The 12,774-nt window shown below is 40.6% G+C and overlaps 1 protein-coding gene across 2 annotated transcripts in view; it reads left to right on the plus strand.

Annotated features, from left to right (window-relative positions):
• MPPED2 (metallophosphoesterase domain containing 2) overlaps positions 1–12,774 on the plus strand; it is a 107,608-nt gene that overhangs the window by 3,233 nt on the left and 91,601 nt on the right. For both annotated transcript variants that reach the window (XM_018081859.2, XM_008931466.4), the window contains exon 2: positions 3,441–3,683. In XM_018081859.2, the coding sequence (XP_017937348.1) occupies positions 3,556–3,683 (128 nt within the window). In that variant the 5' untranslated portion in view covers positions 3,441–3,555. The remainder of the gene's footprint in view (positions 1–3,440; positions 3,684–12,774) is intronic.

A 12,774-nucleotide genomic window follows, 5' to 3' on the forward strand; every position in this document is an offset into this window, starting at 1 on the left:
CCCGGGCGGGCGGAACGTGTGGTGTCGGTGTAACAGCGCCGGGATAGTGGATGTATCAACAGAAGGTGTTGACACGGGATTAACCCTTCCCGTCTCCTGCCTTTCAGCGTTTTCTCTTACGGCCCGAGCTCAGCCAGAGGCAAATGTTTGAAATTCAGATGAGGAAGGCGTAAATATTTTATTTGGGGAAATGGGTTTTTCGCGTGCCTGTCTGTGTGCGTGTACATACGCAGGGCTCGTGTGTGTAGCTCTCCGTGAAATGTAATGTTACGTTTCAAATACCTGTGCTTATTTCGTGGTAGTTTTTATGACAGGGCAGCAGTGTACAGATTTACAATTAGCTGCGCCTAAGTTTGGGCCAGCCCTGTTCTGAAAAAGTGCCGGATTTTACCTGTAACACTGAGCAGATGCGTACAATGGCACATCTCCTGTCTCGCTGCCGGTACAAATACACGCTGGAAAAGGATAACTGCCTATATTTGGGAAAACACAACACGCCAAAAAATCATTATTTAGGTTTTTAATGCGGTCATTCTTACGTAAAACTGCCTTGTAAAGCGTGGAATATATTACACATTGTTATACTTGATAGATGGGAAAATAATGCAACTTTTATTCTTTTGTACTCATCTCCTGCATGTAATCTTCAAACAGTGCTCACAGTTAGAGAAAGAAGAACAGGAGCGATTCAAAGTAGTCTTTTTAATTTATTTTGTTTTAATCTTGGGCCTAAAATATTGTTTTTTAAAGTTTTGAAGGGTTCAGCTTCTTTTTTATTTTCTTCAGAGACATTCACAGTAAGGAAGGTAATAATTAGATACTTCTGATAGGTGAGCTGTAGTACTCTATGGAGTACTAAAAGGAAATTAAGAGAATTGACACAGAAGCCAGCTTCAAATTTTACTTTCTTTTTTAACCCCCAGTCTGGCATTTGTTGTGAATTTCAGCTTAAAAGGATATTTTGTTCAGCTGTGTCTTAATTTAAGTATAGAGATTTATTTTCAAGATTGAAGATTAGAACAATGGGAAGGAATTGCAGCTTATATACTTATAATCTTGCTGAGAGTCAACTTAAAAGTATTTAATCCAGCTATTCAAGTATCCTCTTGTCATTTGTTTTATGCCAGTTAGTTGTAATTTCTTTCTGTAACATGGATTGTTATAAACGTTGAAAAAATGCTTATTATCTGTATGTATAATTCACTCTCATGAACAAATTAGATTTTTCTTCCATGAGTGAACTATAATATGAAATTTAATGTTCTGACCTTTCTTATGCTGGATTACTAAAAACAGTGTCATTTAGCTTTTCTGAAAGCCCAAGCATATTTTTGTTGTTGGTTTAATGTGTTGTTTTATATTGTTGTTTTTAATTGTGGAAAAAAAGTAACATTACACATCTACTTTTCACATCACTTCTTAATATATGCAGACGCTAAAGTTCTTGCTGTGTAAAAGAAAAAGTCTAGTTGTTCCGGTTTTTTCCTGGGAGCTCTGATGGCCAGCATTCTTGCTAATGACAGTCATTTCTCTGGCAGGAGGATGTTTTCATTTGTATTTACTTTTCAGTACAGGGCAATTATGCTGCTCTGTGTTGTGCACTCTTCGCAGTTCCTATCTCAAAAGAATTACAGTACTTGGAACAGGACTGCGGTTTGAAGCAGGTGTTGTGTTTTACTGTTATGCAAAATAACACTAAAATATAATGGTAAAGGAAATTAAGGAAACAGCTGCAAACTTGGTGTGGTAACCACTACATTAAGATTTGTGAGCAGTTGTTGCAGCATCTTACATCACATCCAAGGCAGCAAAGATTTGTTTCAGTAAAGCTCACCTTGCTCCTGAAACTATTGCACTTGTTCTTACTGAGGGGGTTAGTGTGGAGACCAGACCATAACCTGAGTTACAAAGATGTACCATCTCACTAGTGACAGTCTGTTAAGCTGGGACTTTATGCTTTAGTTTCATCTTCTTATATTTTTTTCCCTCCATCTGAAGAAGACGTAGGATAGAACCCAGTTACTGGAATGAAGGTTGCAGAATGTCTTAACCCAACTAACATATGGAAGCCTACATAGGCCTGAGGTGGTAAAATAGTAAAATAAATGGCCTATAGCAGGCCATCTGCCATTTGCAGGGCATTTTCATCATGCTTCATGCCAAACTGGAAATTAGTCTTTGTATTAAAAATATATTTTGAATACAAATCAAAGATTTCAAGTATTTCATGTTACACATGGCAAACACATTTCTATTTGGGAGCTAGAGAGGTCCAGGAAAATCACACTGAAAAACCAGTGTTGATGCTCAGGGCTCAAATCACTCTCTTCTCTTTCCCATCTCTTTGTTCCTCCCAGTAAGCACTGATTTACTTTTGTGAATTACACAGCAGACATGGAAAAAACACTACTGCGTGTGGCAGCTAAAGGGAGGGATATCAGCTGATGCCAGGTGTCATGATTTCATGTCAGTCCTTGCTGGGATGGTGTGTCCCAGCTGAGCATCTGCCTCGTGAGCAGGGCTCTTAAAGAGTTGCTCATCTTGAAAGTGTTCCTCGAACATCAGCTGATCAATTTTCACAGAGTCCCTCTGAAAGGAAGGCAGCTGAGGGATCCTCAGTTTATTGACGGCAGAAATCGAAGCTCAGGTTTTGTGCAAGAAGCTCAGCAGAGCAGGTTTGGGAGGTTTCTGGCTATTTGGGTTTTGCTTATATTACAGTGGACATCCAGTCTTGACGCAAAATACGTTTAAGAGCACTTTGAAGAAGTGAAAGATAGAGATGCATACGGAGGGAAGAGCCTATTTCTTTCATCTTATTCAGAAATATTTGTGCATAAAATCGCACTTAAATCTGTCAGATAAATCATTACTGTCTGGTGGTGAATCCAAACCAGTTTCATTGCTAGTGCACTATAACATGAATGTTTTGCAAACGTTGTCTGGATAATCGCCTTTCTCTAGACAAATAAATGCTTTGATTTAAAGGCATTTGGGTGTAACTTCAGCTATGCAATTTTAAAATGTTCTTTACATCAGTTTCTTATAAGTCTCTAGATTGTCATTCACGTGGTAAAGCTGCAATAGGGCCTAGAAAACAAGTGTGTATGTTTGTGGAAAGTCGTTTATCTTTCAGCAAACTGGGTCCACTTGTTAGTTTTCGTGGTTGCAGTTAGCACAAGATATTATTTCAAATAAAGAATATGAAATGTGGAGTATTTAACAGAAGCTTTAAACTCATATGTTTTATTCCCCCCCCGCCCCAAGATAAAAAAACAAACAAAAAAGTGAATAGTAATGCTTAGAGAGTGGGGTGAGGGTTACGTAAAAAATATAGGAAAAGGTGTCTGAATAGAAATCAGGAGAGGATAAGAGTAATCTGTCTGTATGTTTACATCTCCTCATAGTTTATAGCAGTGTGTGCTGTCTTTCTCTCCTGGCAGAGGTCACGGAGTTGATGAGGAGCTGCTGGGAATCGGGAGCTGCCTGGACCACAATGCCCTACCCTGCTCCTGGCCTTGGGAAGTTGTGAGCTGCTCATGTCCATAAGGAGGAAGGATGGCTCATGGAATTCCTTCACAAGGCAAAGTTACCATAACAGTGGATGAATACAGCTCCAACCCAACGCAGGCGTTTACACACTACAACATCAACCAGAGCAGGTTCCAGCCTCCACATGTGCATATGTGAGTATTCCCGACCTTCCTGCCCGTGTGTCTGAGCGTGTGTCTGCCTGTGCCTGAGACGGAGAACCGCTGCTGAAGGAGTGGGTTGAAAACTGGGAAATTTGGTTAGTCACATGAGCCAAGAGGCTAAATGGTTGTCAGATTTCTTACCTGGCTGTCTGAGGTTTGAGAAGCCCTCCTCCATCCTCTCCTGGAGGTGACTGCCCGAGGCTCGCTGCCATCCCCTCTGTGGAACTCCCCTGTGCCGACTGGTGGGGCGAATGTTCTCAAGCTTGTCACTCTACTGATCTTTCTTTTAACTCGCCTGAGGGACCCATTGCTTTAAAAATTAAGCTCCCTTCCCCCAGCCCTTACACTCAGCTGCGAAATAGGCCTAATTGGGACTAATTGTCCCCCCTGATCAGTGAATCCTTTGTCCTCCTGGTTGCGAGTGGAACGTGTGCCGAATGACACATTCCATTCCACCGGCAACCTGCCGCACAAAGGAGTCGGGGTCTGCCCAGTAGTTCCTCCCAAGAAATACAAATACTCTCTTAAAACAACAGCTCTGGCCCGAACCAACAAGAGCACGGGAAGTGGAGAGCTGAAAGCTCCTTCCCTCACCTTGTTATTCCTGGGTATTGTGTGACCCGGGATCCTTGTGCCGCCCAGCACCTTTGGCACAATGGGCTGCTTGCTTAGCAAAGAGCTAAGTACCAGTTTTAACTCCGAATTTCCTTCCCATTGTTTAGTTGGGTTTGATCTTTATCGGTTATTTCTGTGAAGGTTCTTTTTCTTTTAGCATTAATAGACTGAAAAGCACGTGAAACTAAAACAAAGCCGACATCTCTTGACCTCCTGCGAGCCATTGTTAGGCAGGATTTTGAACGATGTCACACTATTGAATTTGATAAGGATTTAGCATAATAAGGGGGGGAAAGTTGTATGGTACTTCATTGCATTTTTGTTATGTAGAAGGCTGCCGGAAGAGTCACAATGTAGGAGTTCAGCACCTTCTAATAGGATTTCACGTGGTTACAATGTTCCTAAAGGCAACTTTGGGAAGGATGCTGAAGGGTGTCTGTCCTGCATGTGGCTGACTTTTCAAGGTGAAAAAAGTTTTCATTAATTACATTTGATTGAAAACGTTTAGACAACCACACCTCTAATAGATAGTGTATCTCTTAAATGATATTGATTCGATGGATATCTTGAAAGGTACTTTTCTTGTCTGGAAAAACTGTAATTGAAATAAATACTGAAACTACAAAGTTCAGTACAGTGACAGTATTTTAAGTGACAGGATTTTAAATGATTTTTAACTTGAATACTGCAACTTTCTTAAAATCAGTAATTTGATTTCAGGGGAGGGTGTGGCAAACTAAAGGGAGATCAAAATTTAGAAAAATTGGAAATTAATTAGTCTCAGTTTCACAGTGGAAGCAGAGAGAGCAATGTCATAGTGCAGGAGGCGAGTCTGGATTCAGGTGTAGGTCTGGATAATAAATGATGGATTTTTAGGAAACCTATTGAGGGGAAAAAAAAAAGACAGGGTCCTACCAGGAGGGTAGAGGAAAGCATGGAAGTGAAGACGACTATGGCTGAGGGTTTGTGTGATGGTAACAACAGCTGAATTATTTCTGGGGAGGAGAGCCTGGGTTCTGTGGTAGCTTCAGACAGGGTCTTTATTTGTCTTCTCAGCATTTTGTAGTGGAAACACTGTGTGTATTTTTGAAAGAGGATGTCATCAAGTGAGAAACCTGAACAGAAAATTGGTAAAAGCAGTATTAACAAAGAAACCATGATCTGTTTATCCTGTTGTATCTCTGTTAGTGCCACGTTGCTGCAGCCACTGGGATTGATTTGATTTGGTTTTACAGTCTGCTTTTTTTTATCGTTGCTGTCTTTTAAAGTAATGCATGCGTTTGGTTGTTGTTTTTTTTTTTTTCTTTTCTAAGAGGGAGTTTGAGGAAGCTTTATTCTCTAGTGAAAAATTTATTTTAAAAATCATGGGATGATGAGAAATGAGTAAAGCAACATGGGAACTGAGTGTTGTGACAGGTATGTGAATAGCAGGGCAATATATTGCTGCAGGGCCCTGCTGCATACCATAAATCAGGAGCTGGGTGCAGCTTAAGGACAGTGTTCTTTGCTAAGGGAATTTTTTTAGGACTGATTTCTTTATGGATATGCATCTCCATGTGCAAAGGTGAGAACTGGGTTCATGGCACATACTGAGCCATTTCTGGTTCTGGTATCCTTTGGGCTCAGCTCTCGTTTCACACAGAGTAGAGGGGAGTCCATGGAATATCCCCAGCACAAACCTGGTGGGTAAGGCACTCCAGGCATCAGTCTACCTGTTCGTGGGACACATCCTGTGCTTTTTCTCCCACCTTCATTTTGTGCCTTTCATGTGACAGTGTCAGCCGGGATACAGTTCTCTTTTCTTTATTTGTGTATTTCCACCAGCACTTCTTAGTGAATCTGTTTAAATGTACAGCCAGGTAAACAACACAGGATTTGTTACAGCTCCCTTTGCTTGGGCTGGCTGGGACAGCAATTTTGTCACTTACTTAAGCTCTGGTGGTATAACTTTTGAATCAGTTTGTCCATTCTCCTTATTTCATTTCTCTACCAATGAACATTTGAACAGGTATTCCAAAGGCAAATTTTACAATTATTTTGCATAAAGGGATACAATTTGAAATATTATTTTGTCATCTTAAGCAATGCTCCCACCTACAGGTTTCACTTACTTTCTGAAGATGTCATAAAGTGTTTGTATTTGAATGTTTTGTATAAGTCATGTTTACTTTCTGTTAGTTTTAATTAAATGCATCACCTTAGTTCCCTGCTTTCAAGGACAGCTGCAAAATAATAAATGACAATTATAATATGCTCCCCTTTGCTTCATATTGATTATTATTTTTCTGAAAGTTTTCATACTTTGTATTTTTTTGCCAAGAGTTGTGACTTAGAGGCAAATGCTTTTTGCTCCTCTGGTGTGGTGCTGCCACGTATGAGAAGTTTTTGTTTGTTTTGGGGTTTGTTTGTTTGTTTTTACATTTGGTTTATTTTTTGGGGGGTGTTTTGTTGTTTTTTGTTTGTTTTTTTTTTTAAACGGGTTTTAAGCCATTTAGAGTTCTGAGGTGTTCTATATGAGGCTGGGATCAGTGGTACCAATACCAGTGAGCAGCAGTAGAATGCAGCCTGGGGACAAATCCAAATGTAAAACTGCTTACTTAGGCTTTAGCCATAGAGAAAAACCTCCCGATTTAGGTACAACACCCCATTTACTTGCAGGGGAAAAAAAAAAAAAGGAAGAGTGAAATAAACTTTGTGTAATCTGGTGAGGATGGGGGAGTTTTGTGAAGATAAAATAGCTGTAGCCCAAGCTGCTGCAGGCTGAGCCTTTTAGAGGAGTTCATTATCTTCTGGTCTCACCAGCATGACTTGGTGGCTTGGTTTTGGGAGTATGTACATGTTAAAACTCCTGTGGTTTAAATTCAGTAGTAGGGGAGTAAGAAAGATAGAGGTTTCTGTGCCAGAGCACAAGTCTTCTAAATAAGTTTATTCATACCGAGAGATACCTTGAGCAATCTGTAACCATATAATTTTATTGCCTTTTCTGTACTGGAGTAAACCCCCATGTGAATATTCTCATTTTAAAACAAAGAGCATAAGCAGAGTTTTATATTAGTAGAAATATATATATATATGGTTGAATAAAGTATTTAAAGGTATATATATATATGGTTGAATAAAATATTTAAAGGTATGAGTGTGTGTATATATAATAATAATAGTAAAATAAAAGCAGAGCTGTGTGATCATAGAAGAAAAACTTTCAACTGTGACAAAGCCTTACATTGTTAAAACCCAGAGATCTTATTAGACTACTAACCTGCAAAAATAGGATCTTGCTTTTTTTTTTTTTCTTTGGGAAACGGTCCTGCTTTTCATGTGCTTTATAAACTCCCCCTGAGATTAGTGGGAAATCGTGCATTTGATTTGTAGCAGTCTCAACTTTTGTTTTATATAGGGTGTGTGATATTTAGGGGGAGGGGAAAGAGTTGGCATTAATAAAATATGAACTCATTTGACATTTAGAGAATAGTGGAGTCGGTACATGTAATATTATTGGTTGAGAGAATACAGAGATTCAGTCTTAAACTAGTCAGCTGTATTTAGTATGACTGGGCAGGCTGTTTCAGCTGATAGTGGTGTGACAGAGGTTTTGGTGGAAATTGTTGCTCTGGCCTTTAATAAGACTTTTTGTAAAACCATACGCAGCTCATGACCACCCAAATTCCTTTTCACAACTTACTTTTCGAAATAAATAAATAAAACCCCCAGTACTCTCTGAAACAATCAAGTTACATTTAAATTCTGCTAGTGAAAACATTGAATGAGTGCACTTCCAAGCTGAGCCTTACTTTTGCATGTGAGGATTGTTTCCTGGGATGGAGGCTCACAACCACCTTACCTCTGTGGAGGTTTAGTCTCCTTTTATCTCACTGACCTGGGTGCTGCTGAAATGCAGCAGGCTCACAGCCCCGTGTGTTAAGGAAAACAAACCTGTTTCTCTTTAGCCAAGAGCAGTAGCCTTTCAGCAGCTGCTCTGGAGCAGCTGAGCTCTCCCTGCAGTGGCCTGGTGGGGATTCCAGCAGAATACAGGGAGGACAGCTGGAGGTAAGAACCCTTACAACTGTCCCCAAATAAATAGTGCTGCACTCGAGGAGAGGGCCATTAGCTGATTGTGTTTTCTGCTTCTTCTGCCATAGAGCAGTGGAAGCCGAGTGGCAAAGATGCTAATTTTAATCATTGTTATGAAAACTCTTGTACTGGTGCCTGTGCATGTGTCTGTATGTCTGTGTGAGTGAAGATCTCTACGATTTTCCTGATTTTTATGTTATTTAAAGTTACTTGTGCAAAAATCGAAGCATCATAAAATATAAGTTTTAAACTTATATTTTACGTGTAAGATGAAAATAAATACTTTTTAGAGCCTTTTGAGGTACTGGAGGGGAACATGATGAAAGTTAATACAGTGGTGATATAAGGATCAGGAATTGCAGTTTTGTAAATAAAACTGAAATTTGGGCGCCTTGTACTGTGTTTATACAGTGCAGTCATAATATGCTAAACACTCTTGAAAAATTAAGTTTCTGACCTTTCTTTTTGTCATTGTAAAAAGGAATATTACCAACCTACCTTTAAAAAAAATGGTCTGACATCCCTGGAAGGCTGATGCTGTAAAAGTGCCAATATTATTACTATAAATGTAGGACAGGTTTAAAATAATTTTTTGTCACCACTGCCCTATTATTACTCTCTTTCCACATTGCCCTGTCCTAAGACAGAAGCCGGGTCTGGTTTAAATTGTCGATAAACCCTTTACCTCTGCTGCTTTGTGGGGACAGGCTGCCAGAGCAGCCTCTGTGCCCATCAAAATCAATCTGTCAGTCCCTCAGTGTGAGGTATCAGCCCTTCTGCAGCTCCCACGCGTTGGCTGAATGAGAAAAGCTGTGCCTGGAGGTTCCTTGCAGGGCTGGAAGCCGGGAAGATCCCTGAAATACAGGGCTTCAGCACTGACCCTGCCCAGCTGCTCCTTCCTGCCTCTTCCCACACGCTCTGCCCCCTCCCCAGGAGTGTTGGCAGAGCCTTTTTGGGGCTGCTCTAGAGACTCAGACACTGAAGGGGTCTAAGTTAAAAATGTCCTTTTAGTGGTGTGGGGGTTTTGGTTGTTTGTTTGGGGTTTCTGTTTGTTTTGTTTTCCAGTGAGCTATTTTCAGTGATCTCTCTCTTGGTGTAGCCTCACCAGTAGTGGGTTACTGGGGTGGCCAGCACAGGTGAGAGGGAGGTGTGCTTATGGATCAGCCAGTGGGCAAGGATAGAAGGAGAGGGATATTTGTTCATCTTACCTGAAGAAGTAAGATTGATGAAGATTTTAATTGGTGAAACACTTCTGTCAACCCCTTGTAGAGCCAGTCTGACCACTGTCGGTAAAACCCGAGAGGGAGGAAGAAAAATAGTTTTTTATGTACATATGTGTTCATGTTCTTTTATGCTTTATTAATCATGTAAAGAAGCCTTCAGGTAGCAAGCACTTTAATTGTAAGGCCCTCTTTCAGTAGCTGAGCGCTATAAAAATGGAAATTTTCATTGCATGATCTGATTCTATGCTATGGTGTTACCTGTGTAGTTGGTTTAGTGGTCAGTCATACTGATATGAGACAGTTGACTTATAGTTTCATGTCTGTGTACAACACACAGTGTGTCCTTACCTTTTGGGAGATGTGTGATGGGATTTGACCCAGGAACACTTTTTGCAGCAGTGGTTCCTACCACAGTACCCTGTGCTGGAGGGAGACTGCTTACCAAGGTGGTTCTTTGCAGTGAAGTAATTGGACAGAAAAAGTGAATATATGTTGCAATCAGGGTGTTGTACTGTCACTGGAAACTTGTAATTTCTTTTGTTAACATACTGGGGCAGTAGGGATGTTGTCGTGGAAGCAGCAGATTCTTGCTTTTATTTAATGCTTGAAGGGTGAGAACACAATCTGTCCTGTGAAACAACTTCTAGAGCATAGATTTCCAAACAGAGAGTTAGTATCTAAACTAAATTTGCAGACCCCACACTGAACATCCCATTGTAGAATTTTTGGCTCATGGTTTTCTTCTAGTGGCAGAATGAGGCTTCCCTGACAGCAGTGAGGAGGGAGTGTGTTCCCTGTGACACATGGCTATTCCAAGCTCAAGGAAAGTGCTGCACTTACCTATCACACATCTCATTCTTTTCTTTTGCAAACCCTTGCTTGAATATTTTGTGGGACAAATAAGCAAGAGGAAAGCCCTGTAAACAATGTGGTTTTAGATGTCTGTTATATGTTAAATTACTATATGCAGCTTGCTTATGTTTGATGCAAGACTACTTCAGAAGTGATCAAGTGTTGGTCATGGACATTGGGTTTTGTACTGAATGTTGGCATGGTAATTTTTTGAGTTTGCATTTCTGATCTTGAGCTACCAGAGGTGGCTTGATTTCAGAGTCAGTTGCCTAACATTGGTATCCATGGAAAAATTCAGAAATGGGTAGCTGGTGTGTCTCCCTTCCTAAAGGAACACTTGAAGAGTTTGGGTTTGAATTCTCTAAAATGCCATGGCATAGCTGGAGAAAATAAATGCTCTTAGGCATGGCAGAGGTACAGTGAGGCAGGGAGATGTCTTTAAAACATGCACCTCTTAACAGTGAGGTTGGGAAGTTACTACTTTGAAGACACAGTCAGGTTTGGTGTTGGGGTTGCCTGCACTGCCTCAAGTGATATGTGCTGGCAGGGAGAGGGGAGTGCCAGTGCTGGGTAGGAAGTCCCCTCAGTTTTGCATGGGAAAATCATTCACCTCTTAATTCACACCAGGTTTTTCCAAGTCCCTACAGAGGATTCCAGCAAGTTGTGAGTTTTGGTCCTTGAAGCAATGACTCCTTGTTTCCAGTGGTTTGAATCATACTTGGCACATGCAGTTGTAGTTTTATGGAGTTCATTGTGATTGTTTCTGCTTGCAGAAGGCCTGATATTGGCTTTCAGGTCCTTTCTGTAGTGTGCACATGCAGAGCAGTGCAAAATAGAGCAAGGCTATGTGCATATATATGTACACATATTTAGTAGAAGATATTTCAGAAGATAGAGGTCTATGGGATTTGGAAAATCAGATCTTATCCATTTACTTTCAGTTTTGATGTGGACCATTAAGATTGCAATTTTTAGATTATGTATTGTAGAGGGCAAGTTTCCTGTTAGTGTGTGGTTGGTTTTAATTATGAGGAAGCTGTGGCTGAATTATGGATTCGTTTAGGTTGGATTATCAACTCCAACCATTAACCTAGCATTGCCAAGTCTGCCACAATATAATTCAATATATTAACTGCTAAAGATGTTTGAAAAAAAAAATCTGCGAATTAAGATCACATAAAATGAAACAGCAAACGTGTGCATTTAAAACACTGAAGTCCAACCAATTCTGTCCTGTAGTAAATGTGACTAGACTTTATTTAATGGTTTTTATTTTGCTACCTGTTTCGAACAAAATGTTAGGGTGTGATATAATCTTGTACCCAGTAACATTCCTGGAGCAGGACCAAGTGGTTAGAGCACAGAACTGCAAGTCTGGATTCCCAACAATAAACTTTAGGTACCTGGCGTTGCAGTCGTTTTATTCCTTCTGAAGAGTTGACCATAAAGCTTGGTCATAACCTCCATAAACCTGGAGATTTCTTCCAGCACATCAGCTGGATATATCCCGCAGGATCTATGGCTGTAACAGAATGCTGGTGGGATGAGCTCTGCTGTTGCTGCTGCTGAAGCTTTTGGAGTTGGGGCAGAGAGGATGGTTAAGAGAGCAAATCGACTCATAATCCCCAAATACAGTTGTCCTCTTCATAACTGATGGATCAGACCCATTTTATTTCTGCTGTCAAGAGAGTTCACCTGTGTACTCTCCCTTGACAGGGAAATGCCCACCCCTATTTTGAGATGCACTATTTTATAATGAGCATATTTTCTAAATGTAAATCATTGTCTTGAGGGAAAAGACAAATAAGAAAATCCCAACTGTCTCCTGGTTTTACCATAAGATCGTTTAAATTATTGTGCCATGTGGGGTCTTCCAAGATTTGTTTTTGTCACAGGTTGTGAATTTGGTATTCCCAGACCCTCTCTTCCTTGTGTGCTGCCTCACATTGGGGCTACAGAGATTCCACTGGATGTTAACAGGGCAAAAACAGCACCAGAGGCTTCCTTGCAGCACGGTCCCCACTTACTGTACTGGGCATTAACTTATATCCAGCACATTAGACTTAAAAGCACACAGCCATTAAGTGTAGCACTCCCTTCCCAGGAGGGCAGCAGATGGAGAGAGAATGGGGGAGGGAAGGAGAGAGGAGTATGATAGAAGGGCCTTGATGTGATGTATTTGTAAGCCAGGAAACTTGCTATTTACCACGTTTACAATTTCTCTGGTATAAGGAATTGAGCGTAGTGACTGTGAGCATCAGGGTCAGCACATTACTCCTAAATGTTTAGCTATTGTTGTATTTGTTTATGGGAAGGAAAAG

Source organism: Manacus vitellinus, unplaced genomic scaffold (genome assembly GCF_001715985.3).
Source record: "Manacus vitellinus isolate BGI_N305 unplaced genomic scaffold, ASM171598v3 scaffold_57_pilon, whole genome shotgun sequence".
NCBI lineage: Eukaryota > Metazoa > Chordata > Aves > Passeriformes > Pipridae > Manacus > Manacus vitellinus.